Below are 20,963 nucleotides of genomic sequence, written 5' to 3' on the forward strand. Positions count from 1 at the left end.
GAATGAGATGTTCAACGATCACATATGCCTGTAATGCTTGGATATCCACATCTTCATCGTCAGATGGAGTCAGGCTGATTTGTTATACTTTATGACAAGTGAGCAAGTGAATACAAGTATCCACAGATGACTGAAGACCGTGAGATGCAGCTGGACGCTCCAGGACAGGCGAGTATATTGACATTAAGTTGAGACTTTTTTGTCAAACTATATGTGGAGATTTCATATACAAATAATATTTTATGCTTAAATTACAGTATATTGATTGAGAAGATTTGTCAACATTATTCAATGTAGAGTGGTCACATTTGGACGATACCCAGTACCTGAAATAAGATCAGCATCGATGCAATACAAAATCCAGCATACTTGATAAGTATGGAGGACGGAACATGTCAAAATATAAAATAAACAAATAAATGATTCAATAAATAATTAAATATTCACATTTATCACATTTTTATCAATTAATTAATGTCTACGTTTATTTTCAATATTTTTGGTTCATTTAATGGCATATTTTTTTATTCATCGAGTCGTGTATTTATTTATTTATTTATTTATTATTTTGGCAGGTTCCATCCTCCCTACAGTAGCTCAGAGCATTAAATACACATGCAATGGTAAGCAAGCTATTTAACATTGGGTAGATGAGACAGAAGACAGGGAATTTGCTCTGCAGCTGAGACTGCAGGAGATCAAGGGTTTAAAACAGGTTGGATCATTTCATACAGGTCATCTCTTCTGGTCTAAAGGTGATGAGATAACACCATTATGACGACTATGGCTTTGCTTTCCAAAACTTCATCTCATCATCTGACATTTGAAAAAGAGTAATTTTCCAAAGGAACATTTTAAATGCTATTACATCCTATTTTCTTTCTCTGCGTGTTGAACATTTGAACAACATAGCAGAAATGGCTTTCTCAGGGTGAGAAGCCAAGACGCGCTGCCGCTGGCTGTTAAATATCAATCTCAATTATAGGTGTTTTGGTGTAGTAAGTTGATGGGAGAGATCCATTTCGATAATTTGCTCCAATTTACACCATACCGTCGCCACTCCTCAAAATACATATTATATGGGTCAAACGCACTAAAAGTCTCGGCCCCATTTCCAGGCAGAAAATGCTTGGGGTAACAGGTTAGTAGATCAGAATCGTCGCAGCTATGCTGATGCAACCACAAACTCTTCAGTAAATACAGACACGAATGTCTCACAGGGTGCAGAAGACGGTGGCTATTTTTACAGCTGATATTATATGTGTTTATGCAATCATAGTATTTGTACTGTAAGTAATATTACAGAAAACTAGGGCTGTCAAAGTTAACAAGATATTAGCATGCGATTAATCGGGATTAAATATTGTAATTGATTGGCAGCTCTTAGGAAAACGCATAAAGTTGTGTGTTACTATTAAAAACAAAAAAGACCAGTCTGCTTTAGCATGTGTTGAACTTTCCAGAAATGGAAACCTTTGACTCAAAACTCTGTCTATATGTTGGTGGAGTAGAAACTACTCATTATAAAGAAACATATTTGTACGCGTAGGATAGTAATTTGTTTTTCGCTGAAGTTATTACAGTTGCCGAATTAGATCATATTAGATTTGATCAGAAAAAAGATGAACTCCGCTGATCTCACTGGGAAGTTCAGGTTGTCACAGCAGGAACTGCAAATGAGACACAGCAGGGAAAGAAGTATAATATAAACACTGTTTAACACAGGGGTTGTAATTTGTACACACCAAGGCACTTTGCTGTCTCTCTTTTGGGGTTTTATTGATTTTTAACTTTACGCTTAATTCTCTCCTGGGTCTCTCTGTTAAACCAGGGGATGATTTCATTGTCCGTTTTGGCTACAGGTTCAAACCAAATCAGTCATAGTAAGAAAGATTACAGCTACAGTTACTCGCAATATCTTGTCTATAAATACTGAATTAATAGAGACATTGCCAAACTTCAGATTTTTTTTTCTCTGATGGCATCACATAATATTTCTCAGGCTATAAGTCATACTTTCTCATGCACTGAACAAATAAATTATTTTTGATATTCCATCAGCATAACACTGGTAGGCTTCCAAATTAAAAGGAACAACGGGGTATGTTGTGCCAGTATAAGCGTCCATAATTTGCACACTGACAGCTGGATATCCACAGGAAGGCCACACATGGTAACAGTAGGATACTCATTGGATATTTTGTCAGTGCCTGCGTGAAACTCGTGAGAAAACACAGCACTGTGTAGTTATCAGATAAGTCCTCTCTACTGCACACAAACAAAACGCCTAAATATGAAAACCTTATAAAACTGGCCCAGGCACCAGTCCACTCGGCCAAGCTGACCCAGGCACACATTAACCCAGGCGGGCTCCACTGCTGGCTTGTGGTTTCCTCCATGTAGAGCAGTGATCTCAAACTCAATTTCCCTGGGGGCCGCTGGAGGCAGAGTCTGGGTGAGGCTGGGCCGCATCAGGTATTCCACAAAAAAAGCTTTGTTAAAAAAAAAACAATCTTCTCAAACGTCATTATTAACAGTTCTTTAACTTGAATGGGTTCTTCTGAACATGAACTGTCCTGAACATGAATGGAACATTGAAGAACATGAACGGTTCTTCTGAACATGGCCTCTATTGCGTCTCCCACTTTTCCTGAAATTGTCTGTGCTCGTCACCAACCTTTCTCTTCACTGCAGGCTTTGAAAAAGACATGATTGGGGCTGTGTGACAAGATATATATTCATTCCACTTGGTGTCACTCCGCAATAAAGTTGTGCCTGCTGTGTTTGTGTTGCTCTGCAATTACACCACCAAACCGCTAGTTGGCGGCGGCGTCTCTATGAGTTTCCTTCTTCTTCTTCTTCTTCTTGTACTACAAACAGAAACTGAGGGAGTTGGAGCTAATAACTGTTGAACCACAGAACTTTTACTGACATTACTGGAACGCCGAAAAGAGAAAATATATCTGAGTGGATTTGTGTGAACAAACATTGAAAAGATGGAGGCAGAGAGAAGTAGAACTTTCTGTGGTTGTCCGGGGTCCTGGCCGCTCAGCATCGCTGAGAGACTGGACCAATCACAGCTGTTGCGGTCTGCGTCGCCGCGACGTGTAGTTACATTTCTAGAGAGGTGCACGTCAGGCTACGGCGTCGATTCAACGCAGAAGTATAAATCAAGCTTTAATCAAGCTTATGCGATGTTACACGGGCGCCGCCATAGTTGTTGTGAAATGTTTCTCTGCTTGCATCAAGCCCGGCCGATTGCCCGCCCCCGGGAGCCATATACCCCACTGTGATGGGTAGGTTCGTTCAGCTCGGGCTCGCGCAACAAAGGGACCTTCAACGGCAAACTGCCATTCACATAAAACTCGCGGGCCGAGGGCGCCTGGTTAGCTCAGTTGGTAGAGCGGGCGCCCATGTAACAAGACTTGGTCCTGACCGCGGCGGCACGGGTTCGAATCCGGCCTGTGGCCCTTTCCGCATCCACTCTCTCTCTCTCTCCCCCCTTTCCAAGACTCTATCCACTGTCCTGTCAATAAAAATGAAAAAATGCCCCCCAAAAAAAAAACTTTGCGGGCGCACTAACATTAAACTTTCATATCAAGGTGGGGGCCACAAAATGTCGTCTTGCGGGCCGCAATTGGCCCGCGGGCCGCGAGTTTGAGACCCCTGATGTAGAGGAAATTAAGCATAATTGCAGCTTTTGGTAGCTGGGTTTGGTGTTTTGAAGGGTTATGTACTCTCTGATGAAAGTGTAATGCCTGTGCAGCAGCAAGCAATTGAAAATCTAACTCGCGCTGGTACAGTACTAACAAATAATAATGTCCTAAAACCAGTAAAGATGATTAACTTGGCTCTGAATCACCTCAAATCTGAATTAGAAACAGGAAGTCCTGGTGTGCAGTGACAAGCTGGGATAAACAAAAAACTCTGAAAGGTTGACCCAGACTGTTTCAACACAACCAGCCCACAGATACTCTGTTCACTGCCCACTTCTCTGGTTGGCAGCTAATGAGATGTGATGATTTTATGACCCCACCAGACACTGTCCACAGGTCTACTGAACCAATGGGAAAAACTCCTGCTACCTCAGATGGCCACCCCTGCTGTAGGCCGGGCAGAATCTCCACGTGCCTTTGGATGCTTACAGGAAGCGAGCAGCATCTTGACAGAGAAAGGTTGTTGAATCACAATTGGGTGAGTGAGGCAGTGATTCAACAGGAAGATAAACTGACTGTGATCTTCATCATGGCATCTAGGAAAAAATGGGTGGACCAAGTCTCCAAATTTATTGGAAGACATGCAAATACCTAATCCTCTGTGCCATAGATTACGGTGCCAGCTGTTTTGCAAAATGATAGTACGCTGTAGGATTGGACGATGGACTAATAGATCGGCTATTAGTGATTGGCTTGAAGTGCATCGACAGTTGGTTTTTTGGGGCATTTTTTCGGGTGATATTTCTCATTTCATTTTGCTAATATAATGGTCTGCCTCCAAAGAACGCAAGCCGCTCAGTCGCAGTGTGTAGAGTTAGCATATTTTCACATCTAACTCAGAGAAAAAAGGGTTTAATTCGACCAAACCAGAGTTGTTGATTGTTGGAAAGACTAAGCAAGACGGTTGTGGTGTGCGAATATATCAGCAACCGCTGGTTTTTGGGCTGACGGTGGCCGGTTGGAAAATCTTTACATATCACCCAACCCTAGTACGCTGATGTGTTTTTTTTAAGATTTATGTCTTCAGGAGGAACCAGTGGGCTTGGAGCCGATAGCCACAAACAGGGTAGAGAATTTGTAAAGTATTGAGAAACAAACATCAGCTGGCCGGCCTCATCTTCTAACGATGTCACGTTTTCCATGCCACTACAGGATGGAGGGGGTTAGAGGTGATTGCAATCCCTCTAACCCCCTCCGTTACGGACAAATGACCAAACGTGACCTTTTGACGTTAATTAATTGCATGAGCAGCTCATTAAGAGTAATGTTAAATTTCATGCTTTAATTTAACAACAGTGTCCGTGCCACATCTATCATAATTTGAAAGCTACCGAGTGTGACAAAGTGCTCGTGCTCCAAGGCATGGACCTGCATAAACAGCTACTGCAGCACAACCACTTATTCCAACAACATTGCAATTATGGTTAACCGAGGCCTCTGCCTTTCTGTCCCCTAGATAAACCGGGGCAAACAAGCTTTTCATTTCATTTGTACGCATGCATGCATTTGTCTGTTGTTAGCTGGTGTGCTTTCGTGCATTATGTAAATTTTCTAATAGCAAATGTTGAAGCTGGGCATCGTGAATGACTTTCACATTACATTAACATTGAAAGCTAATTTCTTCCTTTCATTATTTGTTCTTATTTTCTAGGAAAATTGAAAACGCAGATGCTTTTAAGAATATTATTACCAGGGAGAATTTTACTGAAATGCTTCCATTTCTAACAAATACTTGCCATCAACAGGCAGACGCCAAATAACTCACTGTCTAAAGATCAATCCCCATATACAACTAGACTCATGGCACAGCTGTTATGCAATCTACCACATATATGGCTCTCTATTCCCATGCTACACTCACGACAGTCAGCAGACACATCTAGGGCTCCACTCCACCCGCCTTGTTGTGGTTTATATCCAATTTGAAACAGCTCCCTCCAGGCTATCCGGCTTTCTTCCCTAGAAGAACCCAATGCACTGTTAAGGCCATGTGATGTTCCACAGACAGTCGGAAGTGTCACTTGTGCTGCGTTATCCCTCTCTCTTCTCTGTCAAAGCTGAACCACAGTGGCGGGCATGACTCACTGAAGTGCTGTACTTCCTAATGACACGAGAGCGGAGGCTGAGTCAATCTGACCTGACAGTCTTGCATAAATCACGGCCCTTCGATTTAAGTTGCTTTGAGGAGTGTCAACAAATCCACGGGAGGAATATTAGACTCTGCTGTAGGTAGGGGCTCCGCCTCTGAGAACTCATTATGGGGTGTCTTCCTTCATGCTGTGCCAGGCTGTGTTGACTGAATTGCCAAGCTTATTTCTGATTCACTGGCAGAAGCCGGCGTTTTAAACTCCCGACTCGTGATAAGGGGCCCAAGCAGCACCCTGAAGACCATTTCAGGGGAAATACTTGGATTTTTAATGGGTGAATTTTTTAGAGGTGAGCTTCAACAGCTCAAATGTTATGTAATGTATAAAAAAAAAAGGTAACCCTGGGCTGGAGAGAGGTGAATGCAAGTATAGGATTAAATACCATTAAATGATAATGCACCAAGAACAAGCTCCCTGTCTAAGCTTTTATTCATGTTGTTTATGGATGTGGAGTGCTTTGCTACACGGCATTTAGCTTCTAATCTTGCTGTTAATCATGCCACTTGTACATGTTCAAAAACAAAAGGCAGTTTTTTCCCCCTTTCAAATCAAAGTAATTATATTTTTTAAGGCTGTCAAAGTTCACGCGTTGCAATTGCAAATTCGTTTCGATGTTCCGGGGGGGGGGGGGGGGACTTCAGTTTCTAAAGCTAGAGTGAAGATACTGGCATCATATGAAAAGAGAAAATCCAGGGAATCCATTGGTACCAACCATGTCATACTATCTTGTCGCAAAGGAGGTTAAATAAGGCTCCAAGCTTGCGCTAAATTTTGGTGAGGAAAAACTGGCATGGCCATTTTCAAAGGGATCCCTTGACCTCTGACCTCAAGATATGTGAATGAAAATGGGTTCTATGGGTACCCACGAGTCTCCCCTTTACAGACATGCCCACTTTATGATAATCACAAGGGGCAAGTCATAGTCAAGTCAGCACACTGACACACTGACAGCTGTTGTTGCCTGTTGGGTTTGAGTTTGCCATGTTATGATTTGAGCATATTTTTTATGCTAAATGCAGTACCTGTGAGGGTTTCTGGACAATATTTGTTATTGTTTTGTGTTGTTAATTGATTTCCAATAATACATTTATACATACGTTTGCATAAATAAAGCAAGCAAATTCGCCCACGCCCATGTTGATAAAAGTATTAAATACTTGACAAAAGAGGTGCAGAGAAAAAGGACCCTCCATCGCAAAGACAAAAGGAGAAATCTCAGCTGACGCCTCAGATAGAAACTATCAACATTAACAAGTTTGGCCTGCAGTATATAAGAGCTAACAGGAGCAAATCTAGTTTCTGTGAATCACCTAAAAAGCAATCAGCTCTTTCTATTTCCTTGCTCCATTAGGGCTGTCTAATACACCGAGTTGCTCCACACGTGTCATTGTCATCAAATGATCCTCAACTGGTAGCATTTGAAACCTTTTGCTCGCCACACCCAACACCAGTTGAAGTTCATGCATTTAAACACGCACAGCTATTATTTATATTAAAGATAGGCAGTGTTTCAGCTCAACAAACTTTTATGGCTCCAGGCACTTTTCAAATATTGGCTGCCACTCAAGAAAAAAAAAAAAAAAAAAGAGGGAGCAATTTAATCCAACGTGAGAGATCTAAACATCGGGGAGGGCGATTGTTAAGATGGTTTTCGATGATCAAGAAGCTGGAGAGAGGAGCGTGTGATTCTGTTCCATTATTGGAGAGGAACTGTAGCTCTGCTACTCGAGGGCATGGGAGGGAGTGTTATAGAGAGCCGTTGGTTTATGTGTCTGTCAATGTCATGTCTTTTCAGGATCACGGTTCAAGGCAAACAGCAAGGATAAAGGGGGGGCAGGGAGGGGAACTGGTACATTGCTGAGAGGGTGCTGGTAGGTCAAAGGACCGTCAACTGAGTTGACGCTACTGGATATTGTGCTCTTCAGTCATTTGAAGGATGAAAAATAGCATGGAGTGTGTGATACCAATAGGCCAGGGAAGGAAAGGTAACAGCAAGGGTTTCTTTGCAAAAGGCTGAGCGTGTGAGAAATAGGCTAACTTAATACAGCTTGCATGAATTGGATTAAACATACAAGTTATTTCTTTACTATTATAATGGGGGAAACCTTTATCTACAACTATTATTACCTCTCTGTCTGTCTGTCTGTCTGTCTGTCTGTCTGTGTTAACGTTACACAGACATAACAAGGCTGAATGAGAGAGGCATCCGCCGATACGTTACACGGAAACACAACCGTGTTAATTATAAGCCGACAACCTCACGGTACCGCCAGCTGTGAGCTGTGATCTGTTTTTAAAGTCACGCACCTTGACTGAGGTCTACGCTCTCTGAGTGCCATTCTAGTTATTGCTATGATTGCTCTGGCAAAATCTTGCATTGCTTTCCTCCACTAGTGTCTCTTCAACCAGTGAATTTGCTCATTTAAGTCGTTTGCATTTCCAGAAGTAAAGGACAATCAATATCATAGGAGCCAGCTCCCCATCCCTACATCATGACATTAAAGCATCTCCCAACCAATGTGCAACACTGTTATCTAATACTGTCGACAGTAGACGACTGAGATTGATTTTTCTGGCTTATGTGCAAGAACTGCAACTCTCCTTTTTTAGATTTTGCCTCCTAAATGGCAAACTAAGCAAACAAATCACACTGGTGTATAAGGGCATGGGAAAACCACCGATTCCAAGGATGTCTGAAAAATGTATTTGCAGTGCAGATCTCAGTGCAGATCTCAGATAATTTTCTTTCAAAACTGCAACCACCCACAGGCTTCTAAAGCTCCAGCTGGCAAGCAATCCTGAGGAGAACAGATTCTACCCCAGCAGGGGCCATAGGGATGCAGCGGGAGAGAGTAAAAGAAGCTCATTCTGTTGATTAAATTTAGTTGATTTAGCTGCTTGGCTTTCTCCGGGGTGACTTGGAGCTCACAAATTATCAACTTTAAATGGTGGATCTTTACTGAGATGGTTTGCATTTGGTACAGATAGAATTTGTTTTAGTACAGTTGCTCAAAATAAGATCCAGCCTCTGGTTAACATATTGATTTCGTAATGGTTCTTTCAAACTGCTTTACTTTTCTATCCAATTTTTTATGACTACCTGCAGTGCACACAGGTATTGCACAAGTAATTGCTTTCCCGTGATTTCCATTATTGAGAGTCGACATCAAAAGCTTTAACAATTCATGAGTTTGTCAAAAGCATTAAAATGCATTTTTCTGTCAGAGTGTGTTTTTATAATTATGATGACAGCATATTTTTGTACACAACCAAACATTTTAGGATTAGTTTCCAGATTAACGCCAGAAGAAAATAAGCATATAAATAAAAAATTTAAAAATTATGAAAATTCTGTCAGTACTTACTCGTATACTTTCAGCTTGTAACACTGGCTGTTCAAAAACAGAAACTCCCAATCTGGTCCGTAGTCTATGGCCAGCTTCTTCCGGAGGTCACTGACAAAAATCAAAAGGAATATGTTAGACCACAAGCATACTTTAAGCTGGATTTTTGAATTATGGAATTTAGTTATTACGGGAAAAAAATGCAAACTAATTAGCCAATTAACAGTGACATCTGAAAAATCTGAAATTAGACTAGTGCTATAGTTTTAAGCAAATAACTTCAGGTATTATAAAAGGAAAAGCTTTCAAAATATGCCTAAACATAAGTTATGTAATGGTTTTAGTACAAAATCTGCAGCACAACATAGCACAAATGCTCCTTTCAATATGAGAGAAACAAGTGTTATTGAACGTTCTGGATGTAGGCCATTTGTTTTAAGTCCTTGGCAAGCTGCTCTAATAACTTCTAGATGACTCCTAACTGTGCTGACAATGGAGCTTTATATTCCTCGCTGCTCTTAGTGACTGACTTCTCGAATAGTGTGTTGATGAGGTGGCCCTTTAAAGCCCATTTCTATGCAGTCTCTCCAATTATCTGAACCGGCGAGGGCTGCTTTTCTTCACTAAATCGCAAATAAGGGAACGGAGTCCTATCTCTACCGGCGCGCAGGCCCTTATTTCCATATTCATAACCCAGAATTGCTAATGGGGTTAACAAATGTTTAGAGAGGGTGATTGTTTCGCTTGAGGTTGATAAGGTTGGGGCGGCGTAGTGGGGTCAGAAAAGCTATGCAGGTTGCGCAACTGTGTGTGCATGTGATTCTCTGTAGGGCAAGAGGTCGTAACATTCATGCACAGTCAATTTTTGTGGAAATTACGCTTTACAGCACGGTAAAGGAATAAAAGGTGCGGATTAATGAGGAAGATACTTTAATTTAACGCTAGTTCCAAAACGTATGAAGACATAAATGCATTAAATAAAGGGCTGGCCTGTAGAGAACATAGGGGATACTCCAACACACATAAATGATAGTGAGTAATTTGACCAGGAGCAATTGAAACAAGGTGGACAATGAAGAAATAGAGCAACTGAAGTCATGCCAGCTCCTTTTCCCCTCTTTTCCCTTCATGCATGCAGTTTGTTTAGGGGGGAAAAATCTTGACCTTTTGGTAACCGCCATCTCTGTGGTTGGCTCCCCCCTCTCCGCCTACTGTAATGAACAGTTTGCAGGCCTAAGGGCCACAGTAGCTACTTATCCGCTATTGCTGGCTGGCTCGGAGCTCGGTGAAAACATCTGAGAGGGAGCAAAAAGTATGTCACCCAAACTCAGTTTTTTTTTCTTTGTTCCCAAGCATGTTGACTGTAATGAATTAGAGGCTGAAAAGAATGCTATAGAATCAATTCAATTTCTTAATTTTTCTTTTTTTTTAATTAGTACACGGCATTTCGAGGATGACAGATTTTCTGGAGTGCGTAGCGAACTTGTTGTGACAGGAGGTCATTTTTTTTCCAATAATACAAAAATAATTACAGCGTTTGCCGCATTAATTTGTGCCGTCCCTGTCTTTAAAAACAATGCCACAAAGAAGTTTGGATAATTCATACCCAGGAAGACTCCTCTGCTAGTAAGTTAGAATAGGCCTACCCACCACCAGCGTTTGTTTTTCTTCATTAAAATTACCCTTAGGTATCAAACAGTGCAAATTCATTACTGTGCAGCTTTCCTTTGCTACTTTAGCACAGACGGATGGAGTCTATTTTAAGGCCCCGGTTACATACCACGCCACCCTGCTTACAATAGCAACGTGAGAAATCCACACTAAGTGCAAAATGTTGAGGATTTAGCCACAAATATGCGACAATGGAAGCAAACCTCTGTTTCTATTTCTTTGTAATTCCTCCCTTACCTTATTTCCATGTTGACGGTCTCATAAGCTTCTTCTACCTTCTTCAGATTGGTAGCCTCCCACTCTGCGGCTAGACAAAACAAAAGGTCACACAAATTAACACTGCGGAGTTGTTGCATCTCAACAGCTGCGTGTTGCCAAACAGTGGGCACTTAATATAGGCTGTTATATCTAGGACTGGGCGAGGAGCAGGGCTGCATATAAACAGAAAAAAAAAAAATGCTATTTCCAGGTGTGGTAACCGCCGAGAGGCCCGCAGGCTTATTAGTCTCTTTACACTGACAACTGTGTTAACCGAGACTGAGCGAGAGAAGAAGTCAGAGGGAGTGTGAAAGCAGCGGAGGTGGCCGCAGCGATGAGATGTGTGTCTCTCTTTGTCACACTAGGTAAAATGAAACATAATGCAACTGTTAGCTATAAAGTCTATTTGTACAAATCTATTGTTTGCATATTCTTCTTGGCACTTGGTGAATTTACATCATCCACTCTCCTTTTAGCTGCATTTTGGTTTTCAACAACCCCTGAGGGAAATATCTGGCTCCACCGTCTTCACTAGCTGGTTGTTAACTTTCTCTCTCTGTCATTTAGCATTGGGCAGGTAATGTAATGTGTAGTGTCAGTTTTTTCCAGAGCGTTTTAACTGAAAACAGCCTCCTGATGCTGCTGGAAACGTTTTGTTTTTTTTAGGGCCATGAAACCAAACAATGAGATGAAAGACGCTTAAACACTCTGCAAAGCTGAGGGGAAATGCAGAGCCGAGCGATAATAATTCTCTGTGGGTTTGTAACTACATGCAACTCCTTTCTTATTATTGTCAGCCATTTAATCGAATGGGATTAATAAAAAAAAAAATCTATAGTGCAGCTTTAATTCCTTTACCAGCAAAGAGGCAAAACATTTTGCTGGTTCCATCCGCTCAATTTGAGGGTTTGGCCCTTTACTATTGAACTTACACTTGCACCTATATGTGATGTGTGTCCAACTATGATTCTTTAAATGGCATCCAATTAAGTCACTATTAACAGTTATGGACATAGAAATAGAATAGGAGTAGAACGGACATTGAACTGTTTTCCATGGTTATTCGACTAGTACAAAAGACAGTGGCGGTTGTTGCTAGTTCTTATGGAGATAATACGTCAGTGGGGCCATAGAGTGCGGTTGCAGCTCGCCGGGAAGAGAGCGTCACAGCTGCAGAGATGGACGGCTGGCTAGTTAGCTAGGTAGCTTGTCCTTCTCCGGAGAGGAGGGGAGTGAGGCGGAGTCACTGGTAGACACAGCGCTGCCACGGGCCACCAGCCTGCTGTTCAGCTCAGCTTCTGTAACCAGTGTAGCGTTAAAGAGGACCTATACTTACTTTAACTAGCTCTGTTTGAGGGCGTGCCAATCTAACTGCTAGGCAGGTAGTATGCAAATGTGTTACTTGGTGACATCACCAGGTTATGAAAGAAAAGGCAGGATTTCAAGTGAGGCGTTTCAGGAGCAGTGTTTCTGTGGGGGAGAGTAACTCCCTTTGGCGTGGACTTTGGGCTTTGTAACTTTGCAGACATTTTACATGCACAAAAAAATTATATAACACACTAAAGGAAAGGGAAAAATCACAAAAGCATCCTATTTAAGGCATGGCAGAATTAGCAAGCTAGCTAACTAGCCAGTTGTCCCCTAGTTAGCTTGCTAGCTTGCTAGTTTCAACATGCTTTAATGATACACTGGTTACAGAAAATGAGCTAAGCAAAGTTGTCGCTCATCTACTCGTTTTACTGCAAAACCTCACCTCAGTTAGCGACTTGCCATAAGTCAGTTTAGTTATACGGAAGTTAACCCGCTACGGACGCAATGGCAACTGCTCTGACCGTCCTGCTACGTTGATGTGAATGGGAAAGTCCGCTCTACTCCTATTCTCTTTCTATGGATATGGATTTCAAGAGAAGCTGATAACAGTAAACAGAATCATCAAGTGAACCGTGTTGACCACACCGCTGGATTACACCTGAACAAAGGGGTTGAAAACATGAGGAGAAAAAAGGCGGCACAAAACAAAAAGCGACGACTCCAGTTTAATTGTCTAGCGCTGATGGACCTGGGGATTTACTGGGGTTTCTGAAAGTGGACAGGTTCATCTCTGTCGTCGAGGAAACTCTCGCCGGGGCCCGGCGCCGTGGCAACAGAAAGGAGCGTGTGCGATGGTATAAGGACTGTGTGGGAAGCTGTCACAGCCCTGGTCTGAATACCAATTAGCATGTTCCTTGCATGTGGTCTCAGCTGGTTGCCCATAAAGATACCCCCCCGCACGCGCAATTCCCCCAGCACCTATTTCTCGCCGAACAGTGTACAGATGTGGTGTGTCCGAGACACAAGCTGCGAATTCCCATGCTGTAATGGCTATTTTTACAGCGCCGAGAAGGGGAGATCTGTCCCTAACCCACCCCAATCCCCTTAAACTCCTTCAGAAAATCACAGTCATACACACAAGGATGTTCTCTCCTGCATACTCAGATTCCCTTTCTTGCCCTATTTCTCTCTCTCTCTCTCACTCTTTCTTTTTCTCCCAGACACACACATCATGAGGCTCAGCAATGACAAAAGGAGACGCAGAATCCCAAGTGGGTGACATTTGACCCCTGGCAGAAGCCCAGTCGTATGTGGAGAGAGTGGTGACGGTAAAGGGAGGGAGAAGAGAGACTGGGAGGGTAGCCAGGCGTGCAGAAGTACCCAGAGCAGGAAACACAGGGCGAGTAAAGCCTCTGGAATGGTCTCTGCACCAGTCAGGCTGATGTACAGGATACCAAAAAGACCTCATTGTTATGGTCGAATGACGGTGAGGAGTAGATCAATGGATGTCGTCATCACAATCACAGCAAGCATAAATTAACTGTTCAAGCCTGTTTTTTCATGCTACGTCTTTTAAACCTAATCAACGAAAAGTCAACTTTCTCTACATACAGAGGATGCTCATATGGAAAATGTAGGACAAATGACTTCAAGTCGAAGCTAAATGGACCAGTGGAAGACATTTTGCACTTCCACAAGTGTACTGTACTTTGCTTTTAGCACTAGACGCTATCAAGAGGGTGTACAAAAATAGAAAGAGGAGGAATACACTGTATAGTATACGCCATCTTCCGTCTGAAGTCTCCTGTGCATACATACCTTGAGCCGGAGACTGGAGATGCTCTGTTTACATGCGGACGGATCAATAAGCAAGGCAATTTCTCTGCAGCTCTAAGAAAAGAAGCCTGGGAGTCGGCGCAGTGCTCGGCCGCGGCGATGCTTAACAGAACGAGGGCAATGCAGCGAGGCCACCCTTGAAACTCGCGCTCGCACAGGCAACAGACACCTCTAGCTGGATTACGTCGACTATCGGGCACATGTAGGTGTTTTCTTTGTTGTCTGTGAAACCGGCTCTTTAAAATAAAGCCTGGCGGTATATATGCTCAAGCTTCCAAGTTGGATCACTTTCCTTCACAACACCTCATCTATCAAACCCCTTTTTCTCTTTTCATTTCGACTTCGACATTCTCCTCTCCTTCAATATTTTCAGCATGAGCTCCTCGGAGTCTCCCTGTCACCCTCACCTCCCTCACTCCGGCTCCATTTTCTCCATTTCCCTCAGTTTCTCTCCTCAACTGGCAAACTTGTTCTGACTGCAGAGCGGGGAGTAAGGGGGGAGGGCTAAAATATAGGTTGAGGATTCCTGTAATGAAATGTTTATGGCAGGTGGTAACAACGAACAAGAGGCCTTTTCAAATACTGTCAACAGGGCTGGTGATTGCATTAATAGCCACCTGCTAGCATCAAACACGACCGCCCAGAGGTGCTAATTACCCCTTTTTTTCTTAAAGAAGCTATTCAACAAAATGTAATAGAGGTGTTGTGCTACAGAAAACAGAATTCATGTTTTAATGTGTTCAAATACAAAGAATAGATATTGAACATTTAATGGAAATCCAGAGAGTGACGCGTCCATTTCCTTATGTTTCTCTCTTTATCCGTCTAAATCTCACAAAGGATCCTGAAAGTGTAACACAGGCTGCTGGGAGTTGAGAAGAGGTCAATCTCGCCCCCTGCATAATCGTTGTGTTGGAGTGTCTGATTATATTAGGGTCGAATAACAGTAGCTGGCAGAAATAGCATCATGTTTTGAACTATCAGTGCAATTCATAGCCTTGTGACTGACTCAGTTTGCATTCAGTCTCCCACGACGCACTGAGATTAAGAATGGGCCCATTCACTCCGAATGACGAGCACCAGTGACCACACATTATGTGATTTGATTATTAGAGAACATGGTCAGATGATTCAATAGTAATGATTCACATGTTTAGAGAAAGAATGTATTATCTGCTACACAAGGTCAATCGATCAAGCCTTACTGCTTACAAGTAACAGTAAACATGAGGGGGGTTAGAATTAGTGCTGAAACAGTTTGTCAATTGTCAGGAAAAAATTTCAAACTTTTCAGCTTCACAAATGTTTAGATTTGCTACTTTTCTCTTTTTTATAACGTTAATTGAATATTATTGGGTTCTGGACTCTTGTGACAGAACAAAACAAGTAACTTGAAGATTTCATCTTGGGTTCAGGGAAACTGTGATGGGCATTTTTCGCTGTTTTCTGACATTTTACGGACTAAATAATAATTGTATTAATAAAAAAAAATTACAGATGGTATGGTATTTTGAGGTGGGAGAAAAATCAATACAGTATAGTATTGCAATATTTTGCGCGGCAATATTGTATCGATACACGCACGTCGAGTATCGTTCTTTTGTCATATATACTATTAACCTCTTAACAATCTGACGGCCCTCTGGCAGGCTCGGTGGCTCTTCTGTCTCTCAGGGGTTGTAGCTCAGTCTTAAAGCTAGAGTGAAAATACTGGTATCATGTCATGTTATCTTGACAGGAAGAACATTAAATAACGCAAAATCTTGTCACGGAAAAACTGGCGTGGCCATTTTCAAAGTGGTTCCTTGACCTCTCACCTCAAGATATGTGAATGAAAACTATTTTCATCGATTTGACTCTAAATGGGACCATCATTTACTAAATGAACATCATGCTGTATTGAAGAAGATTTGAAACTAGCGATTGAGACCATAAACTCATGTTTACAATGTTTACTGAGGTAATAAATCAAGTGAGAAGTAGGCTCATTTTCTCATAGACTTCAATACAATCAGACTTCTTTTAGCAACCAGAGGAGTCGCCCCCTGCTGGCTATTAGAAAGAATGCAAGTTTAAGGCACTTCTGCATTGGCTTCACTTCTCAGACCCGGAGTTGCCCACTGCTCCTGGCCAAGATATAGTCTGGCACATAACTCCCTGTCTCAAAATGTCACACTATTCCTTTAAATAATGTACTGTCCTAACTTTTTCTATGCAAATGTAGGATTGCTGATATTTTAGACACAATTTACTGCGTGACCTACTGCGATGGAGAGGTGTTAATATGTGATTACAAACAGTACACTGTTCATGTAATAGCGGTAAAATGCATCTAAATGCAGCAGTCGGAGTCAATTGCTCGTATTATCATCGTGATGCGTAATCACTGTTTAACATTTTAACAGAGAAGAGGGGGCCCAATGAACAGAATAAACAGTCTGCGTGGAGTGAGTTCACTCTGCAACAACTGGGTGCTGTTTATGAATATGTATGATGTAACAAACGCCTAGGAGCTGACCTACTTCTGTGTCTCCTCTGCTCATGACTTGGTCCCCTTCCGGGGTAACTCTGTCATCTTGCAACATACTGTAATAGCAGGAAGGATGCAACTCTCATGTACAAATCAACATGCTCCCTTTTGATGGTTTTGCGAGTGATGATAACCGTTTGCTGTGGGAGCGCGCTCGATAGGTGGCTGCGCAGCTGCAGGAACAGTCAGGATGTGGTAATGACAGGTTATTCGTTCGCTTGCACATGAGTTTTTGACAAGTTTATCATTTTTGCTTGCCTAAATGTAGATGTTAGGATGAGGAGCATCGATTTGCACCGCTTCTAAAGGAGTACGTGTTTAAAAATAAACAACAAATGATTGAATGTGTACTCAAGTAGTCACGTGACGTGCACACAAGGAGATGCAGGAAATGGAGAAAATGTGTGATGGACAAGTGCGCGCAGACAAAAGAGAGCTCTCGACATAACTGGGGCTGCACACTGGAGAGTACTCGTCTGCACCATCTCATAAAATATCTTTATCTGGGATCATCTTGGTATGGTGCCAAACACGGTTAGCTTCAGGAGCTTGGAGAGGAAAAAATCTATTTCAGACAACATGAGACACAGAAAGCTGGCAGCCGCTCAAAATCAGACTTCCAACATTTGATAAGTGAAAACGGGCTAATTTGGTGTATCCCTCAAATGGTTGCAATCCAATACATTCCTCCTGTGGCTATCAAAACACACGAACAAGGGTGAGAGGCAAATCGTTTCAACCTCTAGACAGCTTAATGGAAGAAGAGAGAAAATGTGCTAGTAGCTCATTCTATAGCAAAAGGGAAGCTCGGTCCTCTTTCCCGCCCTGCTCCTCTCTTGACTCTTCCTCTGCTCCTTCTGTCGAACTAGCACTCAAGGTGAGCACAATTATGTTTCAAGGACGCGACGCCCTCGGCCGGGGGGTCGAGAGGTCTCGCCGAGCACCACGTTAATGGCAAACCCCTCCTGCTTAACATTTCACATCTAATTTGGAAAGTGCTGAACAAAGCCTTTAATTAACATCAGCCCTTGCCAAGGTTTGTAACCCTGCCGGAGCGTCGATCCCCCGCGCTCTCTTACGCCGCCTCACATCACATGCCAATTCATTTGTTGAGTGCAGAGATGCGTTGTCTTAGAAAAGCTCCCCGGTCAACCCGATGTGAACTGAGGGACACGTTGAAGCATCTGTATGTGGGAGACGGAGGTGTAGGAGTGCAATTTATGTAGCGAGCTGTCATGCCAGCATTTCTAAGTGGAGAATCTTGTTAAATAAGAAACCAAATGAAGTTTAGTAGGGGCATAGAGAGCATTATACCAGAGTAATAGTAATGTTTAAGAAGAGTAGATGTAATTATGACATGCTACACTTCAAAATACCTAATCTTACAGAACTGTTCAGTCCTTGGAAGTTTACTATTCTTAGACATGCCCTCATATCTTTAGATGCAACCTCACTACATTAGATCAAAGTGAACCCTCCTTCACACAACCCATACGTACACAGATAATTTGTTTATGCTACTTAATGCAGCAACATCTAGGCAAGTTGCATGACAAAAATAACACCCTGGACTGCACAGCTGTAACTACGCTTTGCCCCGTGGATGACACAGTTTGAGTCATAAAGCTGTGTGCAAATGCTTGCAGGTTCTAGCTTTGATCTACAGTCATACTTAGGCTTTACCACGCAAGATATACATAAGTTAGCTCTAAGCGTATGGCTTTTGGTTTAGGTCACGTTGGGGTTTACCGCAGTGTTTTAAAGCGGAGGTGGAAAATGCCAGATATCTAATGAGTGTATTATTTCAACATGTTCTCATCCCAACTCGTCACATTCTGACGCTTTGTCAGACCCCTTGGCGTCACTTTTCAGTCACAGTAAATACGTGCTTAATGTCGTGAATTAAACAAAAACACTAACTTAAGTTTAAGCAACAAAACCATTCTGTCAGGTTTAGGAAAAAAGAACATGGTTGGGCTTAAAATGACGACGTTTTTACAGTGAAAAATGCGTCTTGACGTGAATAAAGGACATGTAAAAACAGCTGAATGTAATGTGAAATTGAAACTTAACACATGTGACATGAACAGCGGTCTCATTGATGAAAGCCCTGTGTTGTTGGACCTATCCATCACCCATCCCTCCCGCTGTGTATGTCTCTTTCGCTCTTTAAACTACATCATCACAGCACTGTCCCTGAGCGCTTACTGTTGCTGCGGTTAGGTTTACATTGGAGTTAAAGGAAAGCTGGCTCTCATACCAGCGCTAAAGAGTGCCTTGTGCGTTGGTATCAAATGCCGACGGCCGTGGCAAATCGTCGGTATTTAACACCCTGGGAATGAGAACAGGCTGAATATTTCGGTCATCATCGACTAACTAAAATGATCACAAGACGAGACCTGGCTTACAACCTCACCTAAGCGGTTTCTTCTGAAAAACCCGGCACGTCCTTTGATTCATATGCCCAATAGGTGTTTGTAAGCAACACTGAAGACTATGTTTACTTATGATAACAGAAGAATCAGATATTAATCGTAACTCTTGCTTCCAGGCATTATTGGAAAAAAAACAATTCTGTCCAAATAGAGATGTCACATGGTTAAATGGGGATAATGTAAATTAAATTATGAATTAACCTCTTCCACTCCTCGAGGGCGCCGGCACCCTCGGCCGACTTTACTGTCTCTCAGAGGCTGTAGCAGTCTTAGTTATAGAGCTAGAGTGAAGGTACTGGTATCATATAAAACTAGAGTACTATGCAATTCAGAGGACGTATGGCTTTCCAAGGTATATGGACAATAAGGGGGTTTCTGAGCAGTTTCTAGAACAGAAGTGCTCACCATGCAATCGCCAAAAAATGCAATTCTTGCAGAAATCTCCAAATGTCAAAAGTGTTAGATGCCAAATCACAGCATGTCTTTTTCTATGGTGTTTCTCAAGATCTTGGTGTCTTTATGTGGTATTCTGGAGGGATTATAATAATTTTTTATCAATTCTTGAGTGGTAAAAAATTGTTAAATATAGCACCAAATCTGTGTAACATATGGTATCAACACAAAAATTGCTGCAATAACTTATGAAACATAAGTGAGCATGGGGATGGCCATCATATACTTCCATAACAATGTTCTAAGTCCAAAAACACCTCAATTTATCTTAACTTAATTATTAATTAATAAATTATCTTTTAATTTCTATTTTATGACTAGAACAACTTGACACAGTGCTGAGCTGCATCTCATCAATTCATCTTCAGGTTCACAGCTTTCAGATGATGTACACCACTTCTATGTATCTACTGATGACCTGCTATCTCCCCCAAAAGACCCCCTGTACCCTCCTAAAAAAGACAAAAATTAGTCTACGAAAAAGAGGGTGTGGAGTGGAAAAGGTTAAAGAAGTCTCTAAACTGCACTTCAACCAATTAAAGTGAAGAAAAGGCATAGAAGAGATCGGGACTCTAGACCTTCTCAGAGCAGACAGGCAGCAGACGGTGCAAAATGTGGTCAACGCAAATTGCAGGGTGCCACTAGACGGCCAGTGACACTCCCCCCTATTGCAGCGCCGGCAGTGATTCACCAAAATACTGAATGGGGAAAATTCTCACTGCACCTCAGGAAAATGCCACTGCGCCTGCACAAAGATAGACTATAAACTAGAGCAATGACAAATCTGCTTCCTGATACACATTTAACTGGCAGGAAATGAGATGGGGGGATGAAAAAAAAGGTTGCTCCTGAGGATTCAGGAAAAAAAATGGATCCAGAGTGGCAGTTAGCTGCTTCTAATCTGTGGCTCTGCTTGCAGTTTAGTGGTTACTGGGCAGCTCGGGCCGCGTCGTTGGCCCGAACCAGCAGCGTTAGCACTGCGGATGGCGCCGCGCTCTGCAAGAAACAGATGAGGTGGCACAAAAGGACAGAGCCGGAGAAAGCTAACACAGTCAGCTGTAGCTCAGCAAAGGACCGAGTGAAATAAGACCAGTGATGATAGCACCATGGACAGCACCAGTTTGCCCCCTTCTAAGTCAGCACCACGGAGAGCGCTTGCTGAGCAGGCAGCTAGAAAAAATAGACCACACAGGAAAAAAAGGCTGGGCTGGGAAACTCGCTGAACTGCAACTACCCTAACACAACAATGCCACTATAGAGAA

The 20,963-nt window shown here is 42.4% G+C and overlaps 1 protein-coding gene across 2 annotated transcripts in view; it reads right to left on the bottom strand.

Moving 5' to 3' along the window:
* Positions 1–20,963, bottom strand: part of LOC141760538 (glucosidase 2 subunit beta-like) — a 138,577-nt gene that overhangs the window by 35,286 nt on the left and 82,328 nt on the right. For both annotated transcript variants that reach the window (XM_074623413.1, XM_074623412.1), the window contains exons 11-12: positions 11,116–11,185; positions 9,229–9,318 (exon numbers count right to left, since the gene is read on the bottom strand). In XM_074623413.1, coding sequence (XP_074479514.1) covers positions 9,229–9,318; positions 11,116–11,185 — 160 coding nt within the window. The remainder of the gene's footprint in view (positions 1–9,228; positions 9,319–11,115; positions 11,186–20,963) is intronic.

Source organism: Sebastes fasciatus, chromosome 22, assembly GCF_043250625.1.
Source record: "Sebastes fasciatus isolate fSebFas1 chromosome 22, fSebFas1.pri, whole genome shotgun sequence".
Taxonomy (NCBI): domain Eukaryota; kingdom Metazoa; phylum Chordata; class Actinopteri; order Perciformes; family Sebastidae; genus Sebastes; species Sebastes fasciatus.